Source organism: Lactuca serriola, chromosome 8, assembly GCF_051521515.1.
Source record: "Lactuca serriola cultivar US96UC23 chromosome 8, Lser_US96UC23_V15, whole genome shotgun sequence".
In the NCBI taxonomy this organism is placed as follows: domain Eukaryota; kingdom Viridiplantae; phylum Streptophyta; class Magnoliopsida; order Asterales; family Asteraceae; genus Lactuca; species Lactuca serriola.
The window spans coordinates 179,323,579-179,345,155 of record NC_136415.1 but is presented as its reverse complement, the minus strand read 5'-3'; the positions used below and the strand labels follow the sequence as shown (position 1 = coordinate 179,345,155).

Here is a 21,577-nt window from a genome sequence, read left to right as displayed (position 1 = left end):
AAGGTGAGATATATTCGAAATTAACCAGGTTTTCATCTTTACGACTTTTTTTATGAGATATATTCGATATTAAGATTGTTTTTGTTTATTTATATAGATCATTTGGTGTATTATGTCGAATTCTAGTGTTATTGATGGTGATTTGTATTCTTCTATGAGTGAGAGTGAAGAAGAAGATGTTGAGAACTCATTTTTTGAAGGTATCAGTTATTGAATTATTTTGTTGTTTTTAATTTTGTTGATTATCATTTATTTACATATGAATATGTTAATATGAATAAATTGTTGTCTTATTCATATATGAATAAACGTGTGATAACTGTAATTTTGAATTTATTATTTTTTTTGTTTTATTCATATATGAATAAGTTATGTTTTATTTACATATGAATATGTTAAAATGAATAAATTATTGTCTTATTCATATATGAATAAACGTGTGTTAATTGTAATTTCGAATTTATTATTTTTTCGTTTTATTCATATATGAATAAGTTATGTTTTATTTTATATATTTTGAATCCTCATGAATTTTATGTATTCATATATGAATGTTTTTTGTTTTATTTATATGATTTTTATGTATTCATATATATTATTGTTTTATTCATGCATTATTATTTTAGGTGGTGAATCTTCAAGTTTAGTACATGATGCACAATATTTTGATGATATAATTGGAGAACATGTCTATAAGCCAGATGTACCTGTTCAACTTATTCCATTTAAGAGTTTAATCTTCAAATCATTAAAATTGGCTATCAAAATGTATTTTGAGTATGCTGAAATTGGTGGTTTTGATGTTAGACCGAGCACACAGTCAAGGTTTGATAACAAGATTATAAAGAAGAAACATGTTATATGTAATCGTGGTGGTAAACAGAAAAAGAAATCTTGTGACACATTTGTAACATCCCGGAATATCAAGAGTAAAGTTGAATGGCTAAAAGAGTAAATTGGGAAGGGGAACTCGGCGAGTCCATGGGTGGACTCGGCGAGTAGGGTCGCGACTTTGGTCACGTGTTAAGTGGCCGACTCGGCGAGTCAGCGGATGGACTCGGCGAGTAGGCGCTGAGTGGAGAAAACCCTAAATCCAGAGGAAGAGCCCTATATAAAGAACATTATACCCTCTCCCCAGCCTCTTTACCCTCTGTTGAAGTCCAGAAAGCCCTGAGGCGCGTTTTTGAGGGATTAGAGTGCATTTAGAGCTTGGAGAAGTGATTGTTGAAGGAATCTTGAAGGAGAAGAGACTTGGGTCAAAGGGCTTTGCAAGGATTCAGATTAATCTTCTCTTGGAGCTTCCTTTGGAGGTATTATTTCATTGTTTGAGCTGCTATTATCTAGATTCATCATTTTTGGAGGTGTTAGAGATCATATCCTTTGGTGTATTGGAGTTTAGAGGTTAGATCTGAGGTTGCTACCTTAGATCTGGAATGGAGAAGGGTTGAAATGCATAAAAGTCCCTGTTTTTGAGTGATTGAAGGAGCTATCTTGTCCCAAACCCAAACCCTAGAGTGAAAATGCCTAGATCTCCTTTGGATTCACGTAAAGTTTGCCACTTTACGTGATGGATGGCCTTAGGAAGGGTAGATCTATGGTTTGGATCATCTGCATGGCTTGGAAAGCCTCGGTATGGATTCAGACCCAGTGGTACTCGGCGAGTCACATGGGTAGACTCGGTGAGCTGCTTGAAGATAGGCTGGAACTCCGCGAGTTGGAAGAACAACTCGGCGAGTTGGATGAAGATGGCCTGGAACTCGGCGAGTTGGAAGAACAACGCGGCGAGTAAGTTGAAGATAGCCTTAGACTCGACGAGTCTGTTCTTGGACTCAACGAGTCTTGTCGAAGAGTCCCAATCTTTTCTGGTTGAGCCGAGAATCGGTGAGTCAAGGGATGACTCGGTGAGTTGTGTGTGAGTGGACTCAGAGTTATTGGACTCGACGAGTCTCGGGGTGACTCGGCGAGTTGGGTCGCGGATTGAAGGAAATGTTGGGCATGGGGACTCGGCGAGTCATCGGGTTGACTCGGCGAGTAGAGTCAGTCAGGGGTTGACATTGACTTTGACCAAGGGTTGACTAGTTGTCTTCCAGGGGTATTTTGGTAATTATTGAGTTCAGTGCTTTGGTGTTGTTCAGTGGAGGAGTTCGTGTCGGAGTTTGGAGCAGCGAGATCTTATCTTTTCAGCCGGCAGTTTCGAGGTGAGTTATCCTCACTATATCAACAGGGTCTAAGGCACCAAGGCCGGCCCTTTATCGGATTGAGATCCGGGTATTTGTTGTATGTTATTGCTTTGATATGTTGCATCCTGGTAGCTAGGATGGTATATGTTAGAGACCTGGTTGAGGTCGGTATCCTGAGATGTAGGGTGATGCTATGCTAGTGACCGGTTAGGTCGGTATCCTGGTTAGGATGATGATATGTTATGTGATCTGTTTGATCGATTTGTTGACTGTGAATTGTTATATGATTATATGTTTATGTTCACATGGTTGTTTGGATTGGAGTTGGGTTGAGACGGGTCCTGCTTTGTGTTGTAGGCCAAGATACCCAAGGCGGACCGGTTGTCCCGAAGGCCCAGCGAGCGGTCCGGATAGGCTGTAGGCCCCAAGAGGGCGGCCCAGACGTGCCGAGGCTCGGAGAGTGGACCAGGCCGACTGAAGGCCCGGCGCGGGCGGACCAGTCATAATGTAGACTCAGAGAGTGGACCGGGCGGATTGAAGGCCCGGTGCGGGCGGACCAATCACACTGTAGACTCGATGTATATGGCTAGACTCGGAGGGTGGACCAGGTGGACTGTTGGCCGGTGCGGCAGACCAGTCATACTATAGACTCAGAGAGTGGACCGGGTGGATTGAAGGCCCGGTGCGGGCGGACCAATCACACTGTAGACTCATTGTATATGGCTAGACTCGGTGGGTGGACCAGGTGGACTGTTGGCCGGTGCGGCGGACCAGTCACACAGTAGACCCGAAGTGCATGGCTGTTCTGTGATCGGATATGTTATGGCATGTTATGTGTGTATGGTATATGTGGTTGGTATTTTGGGGATATCTCACTAAGCTTTTGGGCTTACAGTTGTGGTTTAATGTTTTTCAGGTTCTTCAGGAGACCGTGGCAAGGCGAAGGCGTGATGGTACTGCTCCTCATGTTTTTTTCGTGATGTGATTCTGGGAATACTTTAAATAAATTGTATTGAAAACCTTTTTTGTAATAACTTTGATGGAATCGGGTTGTTTTTGAAAAATTTAAATTGGTTGGAATTTTTCGGTCGTTACAAGTTGGTATCAGAGCCTTGGTTTGAGTGAATTGGAGGAACATTCGTGTGACTCCAGTCTCAAATCGAGGAGAGTTTTCAAAAGAGAATTTAAAATGGTTTTCAAAATGAGTAAAGGAGTACGCGGAGGTACGATCAGCCGGAGCCAGTAAGTAACCCCAAAATACCATACATGATATTTGTTTTTTTATCTTTGATAGAGCAACATGCTAGTGCTAGGCTAGGGATCTTCAGGATTTCATGATAATGCTGCCTGATTTGTGATGCCTGTAGCCTAGGGTTTCCTTGTGGGAGATTTCCAGTGTTCCTCTAGTGGTGAGGGTTGAGCACTTGTTTGTATGTTTTCTCTAGGGCGTTGTGGTAGTACTTCATACAAATATGGGTAGGTGTGTAAGGTAGTATGGGTCGTACTACTGAAAGCACATGACCCATACGCGTATCAGGGAAACCATGACCTCTAGAGTGGGGTTGAGAGTTGGTTCCCGGGTTAGTGGGAAGTGTCTGAGATTTTGTGGTGTTATTTCAGTATGGAGATTCCGAGACATGCTGGGAGTGGATCCGGATCAGGATCGGGAGCAGGAGAGGGAGTTCCGGGTGGGTCAGTACCGCCCGAGGTTATTGGTCAGATGAGCACGTGCGAGTTGGATGCGAGGATTCGTGAGATCCTGCATGATGAGGTTACTGCGTTGTTCCGAGCCGAGTTGCCGGAACTGTTTGGGTCGATCAAGACCGCCATGGTTGAGTATTTTGATGAGCGCTATGCAGCTCTCACAGAGACGGCTGCCTCGGCGGCTACATCGGCTGTAGCAGCGGCAGTGGGAGGAACTGGTCGGGGTTTTCAGTATCGGGACTTCGATAATACGAAGCCTCCCACCTTTGATGGAGTTCAGGACCCGATTGTTGCTATGAGATGGTTATCGGACATGGTGGGGTGTTTCTTCACATGTTCATGCCCTGCTGATCAGCGGGTGAGGTGTGCTCTGAACCTGTTGAGGCTCGGGGCGAAGGATTGGTGGAGATTGACCACGGGGTCATATTCGGATGCGCAGAGGGCTGCGGTTTCATGGGATCAGTTCAGAGAGATGTTCAACACTCATTATGTTCCGCAAGTTGAGAGAGAGAGAGAGATTGGCTCAGGAGTTCCTTGAGCTGAAGCAGGGTTCGGAGTCGGTGACTGAAATCACCAGGATGTTCACTGAGAGGGCGATGTTCTGCCTTGAGTTCGCTTCGGAGCAGGCTCAGATGTCTCGATATCTGAGCGTGCTCAAGAGGGATATCAGACAGTTTGTGTCTACGCAGAGGTGCGAGACTTTGTTGGAGTTGCAGGAGGCCGCCAGGCGCCACGAGTTAGAGATTGAGTTGCAGTTGCGTGAGCTGAGGCAGGCTCCGGTGCAGTCGCAGCCGGCGCCAAAACGGTCCAAGACCGTTGATTCTAGGATGGGAGATCTGAGTAGCCACACTTGTGGGAACTGTGGGAGGAGTCACACCGGAGTTTGTAGGTCCGGTGGTGCATGCCGCAAGTGCGGAAAAGAGGGGCACTATGTGAGGGATTGTTGGCAGTCAGCGCCGGTTCAGGATTTGAGGATTTGTTATCATTGTCATCAGGTTGGACATTTGAGGGTCAACTGTCCACAGCTCGCTGCAGGACCGGTGCAGGCTCCAACACCGGCCAGTTTGAGGATCACGGGTGGAGGTCAGGGTGGAGCGGAGCCCCCAAGGGCTCAGGGTCGTGCTTTTCAGCTTACAACAGAGGAGGTCAGAGCAGTGCCGGATGCAGCTGCGGGTATGTTTCTTTCTTGATGTCTTGTTTATCTTATGGCTATTGTGGAGTATTGGTTTATCTGCTAGTCTCATTGTGTGGTTTTTGGTGTGGTATTTGTTGTTTTTGAGGGTTATGGTTTGGTTATGGGTTATTGTTTGGGAATTTCATTGGTTATCATTCATGAGGGTTATTAGTGGAAATCTGGCGTTGGTCTGAATGTCGGGTAGCATATGATTTCTGAGGAGTGGTTAGCTGCAGATTGAGTTTCTTTCGAGCGGGATGATCAGTGTGGAAATGGGATTTTTGTTAAGGTTGTTAGTGCTAGTGGGAATCAGTCCGCGTGTAAGTGTTGGTTTTGTGCAGGGTTGTTTTGGGAGGTCGGTGATAGCGCTCGATGGTTGATAGTCAGTGCCCTAAGCGGGGGTGAATTGGAAAATTCTCCGGAAGATTGATAAGCATGTGAGGTTGCTTAGCTGTTTGGGATTCAACAGTGTTCTGTCAGCCGAGAGCGTAGGCTGGTATGAGTAAGTGGAAGGCATGCGGGGCGGGATACAGACCAAGGGTACTTAATTGAGGAGGGCCTGGGATCAGGCCGGGGTTGAGTTGTGTGATGGAGATAGAGTTCGGAACCCCTAGAGGGCTAGAACAGTATGCATGGGAGGATTTCCCGGAGAGATAGCTCAGAATGATGAACGTTAGTTGAGCGGTCCGGATACACTGAAGGCCGGTAGGCGTACCAGTCAGGCCGAAGGCTCGGAGAACGGTCCAGCCAGACTGAAGGCACTGGAGGGCGGTCCAGATTGGCTGAAGGTTCTGAGAGTGGTCGAGATTGGCTGAAGGCCTGTTAAGGCGGTCCAGTCATGCTGAAGACTCTGCAGGTATTGATAGATCGGTTCGAGGAAATGGATTGAATATGTTGCGATGTGTTAGCATTAGAAGGTCTGGCCCCGGGTATTGATCTTGATTAGTGGAGATGGTGCATGGACTCGAGAGTCCTTGCGAGTAGAGTCAGAGCATGTGTGTTGGATGGATAGCAGTTACGCTATGAAGGAGTGGTGTAGCATTGGGCGAGCACCGTGGCACTTGTAGTAGTGACAAGGCGGCCAAGTGGATTTCCCTGGTAAAGGAAAGAGAGAGGAGTGTAACTCTGAGAGGGAGTGCAAATTCACGGAAGTGAAAGCAGCAGCGCAGAGTTATGTTTGGAGTAATCCAAGTATGGTCATTGAGCAGCGTGTTTGCGGCAGTGGAATGGAATCACATCCGGTTTGGGATGTCTGCTGAGGTTGCGGAAGGAATTCCGCGGGTGTAGAGCCAAGAGGCTCGGAAAGGATGCAGGGAGGGAGTCTTGGGCTCTCAGTGTGATTCTGATCAGGGAATTGTGTATGTAATGGTGGTTCACCGTGGGGGATGTTGAAGGTGTCGTCAGTGTAACGGGTTTTCCCTAACCCGAGGGTGCTAGAGCTAGTTCAGCATGTGTATGTGATTACAAGAGGAGAACTCATGGGAGTTGCTCTGAAGAATGTGTCTTTCTGTCAGCGGAATGGATAGAGTTGGACTCGGATCGGGAATCCGGTGGTGCATGGTTATTTCTAGCTCATATGGGTCGAGTGATGGTTGCGATTTGGAGCAGTGTTGCATCATGAGTAGTACTCAGTTGTTAAGTGGGGTTATCAGAGGGTGAAGTCGGTGGCCGGCTTGAGACGGTGGTCAGGACACCGTAAGAAAGGAGAAAGTGACTTCGAGTTTCGATGGTTGTGCCTTGAGGAACCTGGTCTGGTTAATGCCAGGTGGCACGTTGCGGGAGTATTTCAAGAGTTGAGTTGCCGCAGGCTTCGAGGACGAAGCCTAATTTAAGTGGAGGAGAATTGTAACATCCTGGAATATCAAGAGTAAAGTTGAAGGGCTAAAAGAGTAAATTGGGAAGGGGAACTCAGCGAGTCCATGGATGGACTCGGCGAGTAGGGTCGCGACTTTGGTCGCGTGTTAAGTGGCCGACTCGGCGAGTCAGCGGATGGACTCGGCGAGTAGGCGCTGAGTGGAGAAAACCCTAAATCCGGAGGAAGAGCCCTATATAAAGAACATTATACCCTCTCCCCAGCCTCTTTACCCTCTGTTGAAGTCCAGAAAGCCCTGAGGCGTGATTTTGAGGGATTAGAGTGCATTTAGAGCTTGGAGAAGTGATTGTTGAAGGAATCTTGAAGGAGAAGAGACTTGGGTCAAAGGGCTTTGCAAGGATTCAGATTAATCTTCTCTTGGAGCTTCCTTTTGAGGTATTATTTCATTGTTTGAGCTGCTATTATCTAGATTCATCATTTTTGGAGGTGTTAGAGATCATATCCTTTGGTGTATTGGAGTTTAGAGGTTAGATCTGAGGTTGCTACCTCAGATCTGGAATGGAGAAGGGTTGAAATGCATAAAAGTCCCTGTTTTTGAGTGATTGAAGGAGCTATCTTGTCCCAAACCCAAACCCTAGAGTGAAAATGCCTAGATCTCCTTTGGATTCACGTAAAGTTTGCCACTTTACGTGATGGATGGCCTTAGGAAGGGTAGATCTATGGTTTGGATCATCTGCATGGCTTGGAAAGCCTCGGTATGGATTCAGACCCAGTGGTACTCGGCGAGTCACATGGGTAGACTCGGTGAGCTGCTTGAAGATAGGCTGGAACTCCGCGAGTTGGATGAAGATGGCCTGGAACTCGGCGAGTTGGAAGAACAACTCGGCGAGTAAGTTAAAGATAGCCTTAGACTCGACGAGTCTGTTCTTGGACTCGGCGAGTCTTGTCGAAGAGTCCCAATCTTTTCTGGTTGAGCCGAGAATCGGTGAGTCAAGGGATGACTCTGTGAGTTGTGTGCGAGTGGACTCAGAGTTGTTGGACTCGGCGAGTCTCGGGGTGACTCGGCGAGTTGGGTCGCGGATTGAAGGAAATGCTGGGCATGGGGACTCGGCGAGTCATCGGGTTGACTCGGCGAGTAGAGTCAATCAGGGGTTGACTTTGACTTTGACCAAGGGTTGACTAGTTGTCTTCCAGGGGTATTTTGGTAATTATTGAGTTCAGTGCTTTGGTGTTGTTCAGTGGAGGAGTCCGTGTCGGAGTTTGGAGCAACGAGATCTTATCTTTTCAGCTCACAGTTTCGAGGTGAGTTATCCTCACTATATCAACAGGGTCTAAGGCACCAAGGCCGGCCCTTTATCGGATTGAGATCCGGGTATTTGTTGTATGTTATTGCTTTGATATGTTGCATCCTGGTAGCTAGGATGGTATATGTTAGAGACCTGGTTGAGGTCGGTATCCTGAAATGTAGGGTGATGCTATGCTAGTGACCGGTTAGGTCGGTATCTTAGTTAGGATGATGATATGTTATGTGATCTGTTTGATCGGTTTGTTGACTGTGAATTGTTATATGATTATATGTTTATGTGCACATGGTTGTTTGGATTGGAGTTGGGTTGAGGCGGGTCCTGCTTTGTGCTGTAGGCCAAGATACCCAGGGCAGACCGGTTGTCCCGAAGGCCCAACGAACGGTCCGGATAGGCTGTAGGCCCCAAGAGGGCGGACCAGACGTGCCGAGGCTCGGAGAGTGGACCAGGCCGACTGAAGGCCCGCCGTGGGCGGACCAGTCATACTGTAGACTCAGAGAGTGGACCGGGTGGATTGAAGGCCCGGTGCGGGCGGACTAATCACACTGTAGACTCGATGTATATGGCTAGACTCGGAGGGTGGACCAGGTGGACTGTTGGCCGGTGCGGCGGACCAGTCATACTGTAGACTCAGAGAGTGGACCGGGTGGATTGAAGGCCCGGTGCGGGCGGACCAATCACACTGTAGACTCGATGTATATGGCTAGACTCGGAGGGTGGACCAGGTGGATTGTTGGCCGGTGTGGCGGACCAGTCACACAGTAGACCCGAAGTGCATGGCTGTTCTGTGATCGGATATGTTATGGCATGTTATGCGTGTATGGTATATGTGGTTGGTATTTTGGGGATATCTCACTAAGCTTTCGGGCTTACAATTGTGGTTTAATGTTTTTCAGGTTCTTCAGGAGACCGTGGCAAGGCGAAGGCGTGATTGTACCGCTCCTCATGTTTTTGTCGTGATGTGATTTTGGGAATACTTTAAATAAATTGTATTGAAAACCTTTTTTGTAATAACTTTGATGGAATCGGGTTGTTTTTGAAAAAATTAAATTGGTTGGAATTTTTCGGTCGTTACAACATTAGGTACAAGTGGTGTTAGGAGGAAACGAAATTCACATTCAAGATCTATTGGTTGTCAAGCAAAGATTATATTTGAATCTATGTATGGAACTCCAGATTATAAAGTTTTTTAGTTTGATGAACTTCACAACCATCCACTTGAGGAGAGAAGCGATTTAAAAAAGGCGAGACAAATGTCATATTTAGAAAAAGAGTTTATTGTGCGTGCTTCCACATTAAAAATAGGTCCAACTATGGCTCATAAGTTGAGGTCAAGTCTGAGAGGTGGGTATGAGTTTGTAAAGCCCAAAGTAGCTGACTATAAAAATTTAAGTAGAGATATCAACAGGGTTATTGGTTATAAAGATGCCCAAATGATAGTAAACACAATGAATGACCGTCGAGCTCACTATCCAAATTACTCATTTGAGTTTAATTGTCAAGATGATGTTTTGGACTGTATGTTTTGGGTTGATGAAATGGAGAAGGCATATTATGCTGAATTTGGTGATGTTATCTCGTTTGATGTGACTTTCCGAACAAACAAATAAGTTATTTTATCTACTTTTGTGTATAGCTTATTCATATATGAATATTTTTATATTCACTTATTAATACATTAAATTATGACTTTAATGAACATTTTTTTTGTGTGTTAGGTATCAAATGGTTTTTGTTCCGTTTACTGCTATTGACCATCATAAAAAATCGGTTATTGTTGGATCTGGGTTGCTAAGCAATGAAAGCATTGAGTCTTACTCTTGGTTGCTTAAAGCATTTCTTAAAACTCATGGGAAAGAACCAACACTTGTTTTAACCGATCAAGATGCTGCAATAAAACAAGCTGTTGAGAATGTGTTTCGTAATTCAAAGCACCGATTATGTATGTGGCATATAATGAAAAAGTTGAAAAAAAAGGTATTATTTTAATATATTTCAAATATATTACTTATTAGTATATTCATTTATGAATATTGATTGTTATTTTACTTATTATTATTTATTCATTTATGAATATTTTTGTTTTAATACATATATCAGATGATTTATTTACAAACACAGACTTTAGAAAAAGGTTTTTGAAGCTTGTTTGGGACATTAATATGAAACCCGATGTTTTTGAGGTGAAGTGGGGTTTGCTTATGAAGGAATTCAATCTTGAAGACACAAGTTGGTTTAAAGACATGTTTACAATACATGATTCATGGATACCTAGATATTTTAGTGATATTCCAATGTGTGGTTTGATGAAGACTACATCAAGGTCAAAGAGTATGAATTCATTCTTTAATACATATTCAGAAAGTGGGAACTTACTTTTGAATTTCATGATGAATTACGACACTGCCATTCAAAAGCAAAGGAATACTCAACGAGAGCTTGATAAGGCATCAAAGAAAGCATCATATAAAATGCAAACACCTCGAGAAATAGAACTGCAAGCATCAAAGGTTTATACAAGTACATTATCTTTTGAGGTGCAAAAAGAAATATATAAAGCATGTTTTTTCTGTACATACTCATATGTTGGTATTGAAGATGGTTGGGAAGTTTACATTGTGCAGCACAACAACAGTAAAAGTGATTTTAAAAATGAATTTAAGGTAATGTTACTTGTTTTTTTATGAAAAATGTAATAATATTCATATATTCATATGAGAATATTCATATATGAATATCAATATTCATATATGAATATGAGAATATTCATATATGAATATCAATATTCATATATTCATATATGAATATTATATGAATATATGAATATATGAGTGTTGATATGAGTATTGTTATATGAATGTAAATGTGTAAATTTTGTTTTTGTATCAGGTTGAAATAAAAGCTGAAGAGAAAGAAATAAATTGCAGTTGTAAACATTTTAAGCGTATGGGTGTTTTATGTAGACATGCTTTTACAATAATGATGAGATGTGGTGTTAAAGAAATTCCTGAAAGGTACATTTTGAAGAGATGGAGAAAGGATGTGATATCAAGAAATTATCGTTTTAGTTCTGTTCAATCCGATTCGGGTGATTGTGAGAATGTATAGCTAGTCAATGATTCATATTATAGTTTTGAATCATGTTTGGATATTGTAAGAGATGACAAAAAGAGATTGGCTTTGTTTGCTGAGAAATAACAAATGTTGTTGAAGGAATTTGAGAGTGATTATATTTCTCCTGGATTGAAAAGCAAGACAGATGGTGAAGTCGTATGCAAGCTTTTGGGTGTTACTATTCCTATTCCAGAAGAGATTAATATTCACGTTCCTGAAGTTCAAAGCAATAAAGGTTCTTGAATCAAGAAAAGAATTCAAAGTGCAGGTGAAGTAGCATATGAAAATTCTAAAAAAGAACATAGAATGTGTTCAGGATGTGGAAAACGAGTTCCACACAATTTACGTACTTGTCCAGAAAGAGTTGGAGCTGCTAAATCTAGGGATGTCAAAAACCCCCATGGGACCCCGATACCGTACGGGACTAATTTTTTAAAAAATTCGGGAGCGGCAGCGGGGGCGGGGGCGATATTAACTCCCGTTTATTTTCGGGACCAGGGGCGGGAGTGAGTATTTTCGTCCCGTACTCCCGCGGGGGCCCCGTTTATATATATATATATATATATATATATATATATATATAAAATTTAAAATACAACTGGGAAATTAGAGCTTTCCTTATTCCGTCGATCACTCAATCCATCTCGTTCATTCTCATTCTCGTAAGCGGTCAGTCACCCCCTTCACAAATTGACAGTACACGATAACGATACGCCTAGGTTACGACTTCAACTTCCTCCTTCCTTCCGATTATACACGATTATACAGTGTAGTGTACTCCTAGTCTCCGACTGCGACAGGCGAGTATGCAGGTGACCGACTGACCGACGACAAGCGAGTAGGCGACCATCGAGGTTTATTAAGGTTTACCGTTTATTCAGTGTTTCCGACTTCAGCTTCTTCCTTCCTTCCCGCCGCCGCAGCCGACCGCTTCTGCATTCCACGGTAATGTCTTTCCTTCTCCATTTGCGTTTCTGTCTTTCCTTCTCCATTCCACAGTCGATTCTACCATTTGACTGATTTCGATTTCTCAATTAAGATTTATTCAGTCTTGTTGATTTTAATTTCTCAAACATTAGTGTGGATTAAGGTTGCTGCCATCAATTTCTCAATTAAGGTTTATTTTGTCTTTCCTTATCAGATTTAATTCATAGTCTTAATTAAATTTGTTGCTTGCTGCTATCAATTTCACAAACTAGAAATCTAGAAGTGTAATAGAAGTTTAGAACTGTAATAGAATGTCGAACTGTAATAGAATCTAGAAGTCAATTGTGGTTAATAGAAGTCAATTGTCTAGAACTGTAATAGAATCTAGAAGTTTTAAATAAATTCAATTTGTTTATATACATGTATTTTCATCACTTTTTTGGAACTGTAAGATTGTTGGATTGTTCGAATTGTTGGATTTTTAATTTTTTAGTTTCTAAAAGATTATGTTTTAAGCTTTTTAAATTTACTAAAAATAGTATTTTCTTCCAAAAACAAAACAGTTTTTTAGCAAAAAAAAAAATCAAATTTTAAGCTGGGGGAACCGAGGGAACGGGGGCGGGACCGGGGGAGATGGAGGTAACCGGGGGCGGGACCCGGGGCTGTGTAAACGGGGGATCCGGGAGCGGGAGCGGGACCGGGGGCGGGGGCAACACCTGTTATCGGGGGCGGGGGCGGGGGCACCTATTACCGCTCCCGTTTGCCCCCGTTGACATTCCTAGCTAAATCAGCAAAAGACAGTTAGGGATTTGTTAGTTTTTTTTATTTTTTTATTTTTTATTTTTTTTATTTTATGTTTTTTGGTTTTATTCATGTATGAATAATACACATTTATATTGATATGGTAAATTGATATGTTGATATTTGTTTTTTTTAAATTACTATAAAATAAGTTATATTGATATTGTAAATTATTCATAAATGATTACAAATAGGTGAAATTTGTTATACTAATAAATAAGTAATATTCATATCTGAACTTTTTTATGTTAATATCTGAACTTTGTTATACTAACATATTACTTTAAACTTATTCATAAATGAATATATCATATTCGTATTCATTTATCATTTATAAATAAATAAAAATAAAGTTTGAAAATATTTGAAGATAAAAAAATGACATAAATAAGCAAACTTGTTTCTACTAATAAGTTAGTTATATTCATATATGAAATTTGTTATATTCATATATGAACTTTGTTATACTGACATATTACTCCTAATTTAATCATAAATGAATATATCATATTCGTATTCATTTATGAATAAACATAAATAAACTTTGAAAATTTTTAAATATAAAAAATTGACAGAAATAAGCGAAGTTGTTTCTATTACATAATCATTCAACACAAGATAATAAAAGTTGTTCATAAGCATTTCACAAAATATTAAAACGATGTTCAATAACATTTAACAAACCATTTAAAACTTGTTTCGCAGAATCATCTTACATGTACTTCAAATCCATTCATCTTCAACACAAACTGTTCTATAGCATCACACTTCAACATTCTTTCATCTTCACAAGCAATCATCAATATTCTTTTAACCTTTTTTGAATTGTTTGCATAGCCTTGTATGCATGATCAGTACGCACTTTGAATTCAACTTTTTGATATTTTTCAGCAAGATCCAACACCTTAGCCTTCAACATGTTAATTTCAGAAGTTAGCATTATGTGTGCATATCTTTGCCTGAGCTTCTCTAAAGTAGTTTGCTGAACTGCACTTTCTTTATGAAGACCTGGTTTCCACTTTGAGAGTGGTTGTCCCATATAGGTCTCCATATGTCTCATTGCAAAGACCCCACAATCAACTTTGTTTTTAACTGTTCTCCATGACATTTCAAGTCGTTGGGGTTTGATACTTTCTTTTGAGGTTGCATTTGCTCTTGGATAGTTTATTTCTTTAAAGTATCTCACAAACAAATTTTTCTGGTCATTAAATAAAATGAAAGTTAGATATGTAATAAATTGGTTCTTTTATGTTGTTGTGAATTGGGTACATACCAAAGGTTTCAATATTACTCCGTATTTCCCTTCATAATCCCCCTCAACTGCACTATTGTCTAAAATTTTAATTGACGGTTTCTTTAAGTTGAAGACAATCACAAAAATGTGAGCACTTCTAATAGTTGGAAAGAATACCTGTTTTTATGTATATAATGGTAAGTATTTTGTTGATAAAATATATATAAAAAACAACTTTAATTAACATACCATGTCAATATCTTTTATGTTCAAGATTTTTTTGTACCCATTGGTACTGTCATGAAAGTTCTCCTTGAATTTTTCATACTTTCTTTCATCAGACAGTGTTGAAGTTAGATAAGCAGTCTGTAACCAATATAATCATATGTGAATTTCAGTTGAATATATATAATTATGTTAAAGAATACATCATATTTGTATAATCATATGTGAATTTCAGTTGTAAAAAAATATAATATTCATAAATGAATACATCATATTGGTGTATTCATTTATGAATAAGGAAGGAATTAAGGTTAGAACATAAACTTACAGAAACTCCAACTTTCAAGAAGAGTCTATATGGTGAATTTCCAAAATCCCTTTCCAGTTCTTGGTGGTTAAGTAAATCAGACCAAGTGTCTAAAACTTCTCCAAAAATATCTGTGTTTGCATATAGACTTTCCATAACTGCTCTTTCTGTTGTCTGACCATATTTTGTCTGGACAACCACATCTCTGCAAATATATAATCAAAATGTCATAGATTATTATCTATATAATAATCATATATGAATGTATATAAAATAAAGTTACTTACGATGTATTGCCTTGTAAGTTGAACAACCATTCACAGACAATACTCTCCTGATGTGCCAGTTTGGGTTTTGTGTCTGTTATTCTGCATTTGAAAGGTGATTTGAAAGCATCAACAAGCTTCTTCTCTCTTGGTTGATCCAGATCATGCTTTGATGGTCCTACTTCATTAGGAATTGATACAGAGATTGGATTTGGATTAAGAACATTTTTCTTTGCTAATCTGATAACAACCTTCTGATGGTCGTCTTTGATTTGTTTCTTTGTAAGTTGTTTTTTTGGTAAAGATTCATTAGATTTTTTACTTGAAGTTTGATCTGAATCTTGACTGAGACCTAGACTAAAGCTTGGATGAGTATCTGCATGCCAGGAGATTTATCATATAAATAGTTGTAAGTTAATTATAATATTTGAGTTTATATTTTGAAATGTTTATCCAAATTGTTACCTCCTTTATTTCCTTTTGTCTTGTCAGCTTTTTCTCCTTTCTTGTTTTCATTTTCTGACTTTTTCTTTCCTGAAAGATAAAGAACTTTGATTAAGTAATTCATATGTGAATAAGTAATGTATTTATGTATGAATAAGTAATGCATATCATTATTTATGAATAAGAAATATTAAAATTTTATTTTTTTATATTGTGTTATTTATTTGTGAATAATAAAACTTATTATATTCATTTCTTAGTGATTCAACTATTTACCTTTATCTTCTGCATTTCCTTTCTCAGTTTCTGTATGTTTATCTTCACCTCCATCTTTCGTGTTCTTAGCTTCTGTTCCTCATTTATTTCTATCTTCAGAGTTTTCCTTGCCTGAAACATATACATCATATATGAATATTTTTTATTTTTTAGTCATTTATATAGTGTATTATTCACTTATGAATAAACAATGTTATTAAAAAAAATCAATATAAATATTGTAATATATTTTAAATCATTCATTTACCTGTATCATCTCCCTTTGTTCTTTTAACTTTTGTTCCTTGTTCATGTACACCTTCTGATTTTTCCTTTTCTGCAAGAGTATTAGTTTTACCTGTACTCATTGGTGACCCTTGTCAAAATTTAACAAACAAAATTGTTATTGTGTATTAATATTTTTATATATTTTTCTAAAATAAAAGTAAGACAAAATTTACCTATATCAATATTATCGAAAATAGTTTTCATTTCAGGGTGATTCCAGATTTCATCTTCTTGACTATTTAAACTTGAAATTCCAATTCCAAGGACATTGTCCACAATGTTGTCAACAACTTTATCCAACAAATTTTCATTTTCAGTTTGTTGAATAGTCTCTTCATGATTATTTGTTTCCTCAGCATGATCATCATTTTCCTCTTCATCATTCTCATCTTCATTCCTCTTTCCATCTTTCTTTTTTACTCCAATTTCACCTTCTTTTTGATTCTTATCTGCATCGTTCTTTATTCCTTCATTCTCTGCTTCATTTGAATCAAGCAAATAATCTACTTCTGGTTGACTTGCATCATTATCACTGTCTTCTTCACCATTTCCCTTTTTATCTTCATTTTCTTTTTGATCATTTGTTTTTTGACCCATTATTGGTGTCAAATTGATTCCTTCAACTCCAGTTTCATTACTTGGAAAATTAAAAAGTGTTGTGCTTTCAGTTTTTTATTCAACAATCATATTTGTCATCTTTTTCTTTGAAAATTCTAAAACTTTCCTTTTTAGGGAACTTTGTCATCGCATCATTAAGCTTTAAATTCAGCTTTTCCTTCATCCTCTCAAAACTATTAAGCATTTTGATATTTTTGATTCATATGCCTATATAACAAAAAGAAGTATATGATTAGAATTTAATATAATAATTTAATGTAATCATATATTATTAACATGTTAAAACTAATTACCTCAACAGAATGATCTTCATCTTTATCAGAATCACTGTCTTCGAGATCTGTATCTCCTTCATCTTGTTCATTAACAAATTCTTCGTTTAATTCTCCAACTCCAAATCTACCTTTTTCTTGTTCAAATGTCTCTCGATATCTAATCTTCTCTGAACTTCAATAACAAATTGTTGGACGTTTACGTGTTACTGTTAAAGCTTCTGAGTGGATGTTATCAGCATAGAACAACTGCACATAAATGATAACTAATTGATATTCATATATGAACAAGTAATATTATTTTTTTACTTATTCATATATGAATAAGTAATGTAAAGCATTATGTGTGAACAAATATATTTTTCTTATTCATATATGAATATTTGCTATTAGTTTATGAATAATCAATATTATTAAAAATTGAGTATAAACATTATACTAACTTACCACCAAGAAAGCTGAAGGTCCAACAAAGAAGCTGGTATCTGAGTATGGTATGTATGAGTTTTTTGTTCTAACAAAACAGTCAAAAACATAGCAGCACCAGTCTATGCTGTTGATATCTGCTTTTCTTGAAATATAACTCAAGGGAAACAGGTTGCATCTTCCCATTGATGTCGACTCGCAAAAAGTGTTGACAAAAAGAACTAAGAAGTTCAATTTGAAATTGAAATCAGCTTGTGTGGTAGAAACAAAAACATTTTTGATTGCACTCAGTCGGATGATTGAATCTTTTTTAAATTGTTGCTTCCATTCATCATAACTTGTATCATCCTTAGGCCATTGATCCAGTTGTGTAAGTTTGGTTCCACTAATTGGTATGCCCAACATGTCATGAACAGACTCTGCTGTTACTTTCAATTCCTTTCCTTCAGTATCTATCACCATTCTCTCAGAATCAAATTTTTGAAGAACATAAAATCCCAGCTTCAGTGGTATATCTGTGATTTTCATTTTTAACAAAGCTCCAAAACCCATAGATCTTACAGATTCTTTCTGTTCTTTGCTCATCCTAAGGATTATAGATAGTAATGCCTCAGGTGAACATCTGTTTTTCATTGAGTAAAATTCTTTTACCATTGGTTTTTTTTTTTTTTTTTTTTTTGTCTTTTTTAATTGGTGACTCCTTTTTTTTTGCCTTCTTCAATGGATGACTACTTTCAAAATCAGAGTCTGAATCTTGTAGTTGTTGTTTTTCAGGAGTTTTCCTTTTTGATGGACTTTTTCTGCTTTGATGCTTTATTTTCTTTGGTACTTTTGTTTCTTTTTTATCTGGGAAATGAAAACATATAATATTTGAATAAGTTACTGATATATGAATATGATATATGCTCGTTGATTTATTAATATTTATTTATTACAAAATATAACTAATATATATATAATTTTATTATATATGAATATATTAGATATGATAGGAATTTTGTACCTTTCGCATCTTTCCTCTTCTGCATTGATCTTGTTTCTCTCATTGTTGGTGAATCTTTATCGGAGATGTTAGTGTTCTTACCTTCATTCAATAGTAAGTAGAAGATAAATGAGTTTGATATTCACGAATGAATATTTGAATAAAACATATGTATTCATATTTTTTTACTCACATATGAATATGTTTTATTATATTCATATGTGAATAGAACATATGTAAGTCATTCTTGTTGTATTCACATATGAATAATGTATGTATGGCAGCAAGCTATATTCTATTCATATGTGAATATAACATATATATTCACGAATGAATATTTGAATAAAACATATGTATTCATATTTTTTTATTCACATATGAATATGTTTTGTTATATTCATATATGAATAGAACATATTTAAGTGATTCTTGTTGTATTCACATATGAATAATGTATGTATGGCAGCAAGCTATGTTCTATTCATATGTGAATATAACATATATATTCACGAATGAATATTTGAATAAAACATATGTATTCATATTTTTTTTATTCACATATGAATATGTTTTGTTATATTCATATGTGAATAAAACATATGTAAGTCATTGTTGTTGTATTCACATATGAATAATGTATGTATGGCAGCAAGCTATGTTCTATTCATATGTGAATATAACATATATATTCACGAATGAATATTTGAATAAAACATATGTATTCATTTTTTTATTCACATATGAATATATTTTGTTATATTCATATGCGAATAGAACATATGTAAGTCATTGTTGTTGTATTCACATATAAATAATGTATGTATGGCAGCAAGCTATGTTCTATTCATATGTGAATATAACACACACACACACACACACACACACACATATATATATATATATATATATATATATATATATATATATATATATATATATTCACGAATGAATATTTGAATAAAACATATGTATTCATATTTTTTTTATTCACATATGAATATGTTTTGTTATATTCATATGTGAATAGAACATATGTAAGTCATTGTTGTTGTATTCACATATGAATAATGTATGTATGGCAGCAAGCTATGTTCTATTCATATGTGAATATAACATATATATATATATATATATATATATATATATATATATATATTCACGAATGAATATTTAAATAAAACATATGTATTCATATTTTTTATTCACATATGAATATGTTTTGTTATATTCATATGTGAATAGAACATATGTAAGTGATTCTTGTTGTATTCACATATGAATAATGTATGTATGGCAGCAAGTTATGTTCTATTCATATGTGAATATAACATACATATTCACGACTGAATATTTGAATAAAACATATGTATTCATATTTATATGTGAATATAACATACAGATTCACGACTGAATATTTGAATAAAACATATGTATTCATATTTTTTTTATTCACATATGAATATATTTTGTTATATTCATATGTGAATAGAACATATGTAAGTGATTCTTGTTGTATTCACATATGAATAATGTATGTATGGTAGCAAGCGATGTTCTATTCATATGTGAATATAACATACATATTCACGACTGAATATTTGAATAAAACATATGTATTCATATTTTTTTATTCACATATGAATATGTTTTGTTATATTCATATGTGAATGGAACATATGTAAGTGATTCTTGTTGTATTCACATATGAATAATGTATGTATGGCAACAAGCTATGATATATTCACGAATGAATATTTGAATAAAACATATGTATTCATATTTTTATATTCACATATGAATATGTTTTGTTATATTCATATGTGAATAGCCCATATGTAAGTGATTCTTGTTGTATTAACATTTAAATAATGTATGTATGGCAGCAAGCTATGTTCTATTCGTATATGAATATAACACACATATTCACAACTAAATATTTGAATAAAACATATGTATTCATATTTTTTTATTCACATATGAATATGTTTTGTTATATTCATATGTGAATAGAACATATATAAGTCATTCTTGTTGTATTCACATATGAATAATGCATGTATGGCAGCAAGTTATGTTCTATTCATATGTGAATATAACATACATATTCATGAATGAATATTTGAATAAAACATATGTATTCATATTTTTTTATTCACATATGAATATGTTTTGTTATATTCATATGTGAATAGAACATATGTAAGTAATTCTTGTTGTATTCACATATGAATAATGTATGTATGACAACAAGCTATGTTCTATTCATATGTGAATATAACATACATATTCACGAATGAATATTTGAATAAAACATATGTATTCAAATTTTTTATTTTCATATGAATATGTTTTGTTATATTCATATGTGAATAGAACATATATAAGTCATTTTTGTTGTATTCACATTTGAATAATGTATGTATGACATCAAGTTATGTTCTATTCATATGTGAATATAACATACATATTCACGAATGAATATTTGAATAAAACATATGTATTCATATTTTTATATTGACATATGAATATGTTTTGTTATATTCATATGTGAATAGAACATATGTAAGTAATTCTTGTTGTATTCACATATGAATAATGTATCTATGGCAGCAGGCTATGTTCTATTCATATGTGAATATAAGATACATATTCACGAATTAATATTAGTTTTGCTTGTGATTAGAAGTAAACAAAACATATTTTATTTACCTTTTTGATTTGTTCTTGGTTTTCGTTTATATGTATTCTTCACTGTTGGTGTTGTTTCTGTAAGGGTAAGTAGTTAATATTAGGAAAACATAAGCAAAATGTTAAGTAACGTTTGTATTTTGATAGAATAGTTTTGAATAAAGATGAAAAATGAAGAGATGATGTAAAATCATTTATATATCAAATAATAATGGATGATTCTTACAAAAATTTCAAGTAAATAAAGTAATAACGAAGGAGGGTTACGAGAATGAACGAGTATCATAATAATTGAAGTAAACAACCTTTTTTTGAAGAATGAACAGTGTGAAAACAATGTTTTTAGTTCTAAATCAACTAATAATTATCGAAGATTATGAGAAATTTTAAGTAATCAAGTGATAATTTTAGAAATGATTCGAAATCGTTAAAAACTCGAGAAAAAACGCCGATGGTTACCTTTCATTGTCAAGAGTGAGGAAATGGTCTCGTTAATGTTTTCATCGGAAGACATTTTTCTTCGTTTATGTTATTTGATGCTTCTGCAAATGGTTT

At 36.5% G+C, this 21,577-nt stretch overlaps 1 protein-coding gene across 1 annotated transcript; it reads left to right on the top strand.

Annotated features, from left to right (window-relative positions):
- The first annotated feature begins 112 nt into the window (after positions 1-112).
- On the top strand, positions 113-11,532 carry LOC145067646 (protein FAR-RED IMPAIRED RESPONSE 1-like). Its single transcript, XM_079014736.1, has 6 exons — positions 113-200; positions 627-825; positions 9,894-10,117; positions 10,276-10,685; positions 11,065-11,277; positions 11,389-11,532. The coding sequence occupies exons 1-6, from the start codon at positions 113-115 to the stop codon at positions 11,530-11,532; spliced, it is 1,278 nt and encodes a 425-aa protein (XP_078870862.1).
- The last annotated feature ends 10,045 nt before the right edge of the window (positions 11,533-21,577 follow it).

What these genes read in the sequence shown, in the direction of transcription:
- LOC145067646 (XM_079014736.1), top strand. Translation starts at nt 113, where the DNA reads ATGTCGAATTCTAGTGTTATTGATGGTGATTTGTATTCTTCTATGAGT. An exon ending in TAGAACTGCAAGCATCAAAG is followed by an intron (nt 10,686 to 11,064) that starts GTTTATACAAGT and finishes TTTTTGTATCAG; the next exon opens with GTTGAAATAAAAGCTGAAGA. An exon ending in ATTCGGGTGATTGTGAGAAT is followed by an intron (nt 11,278 to 11,388) that starts GTATAGCTAGTC and finishes ATGTTGTTGAAG; the next exon opens with GAATTTGAGAGTGATTATAT.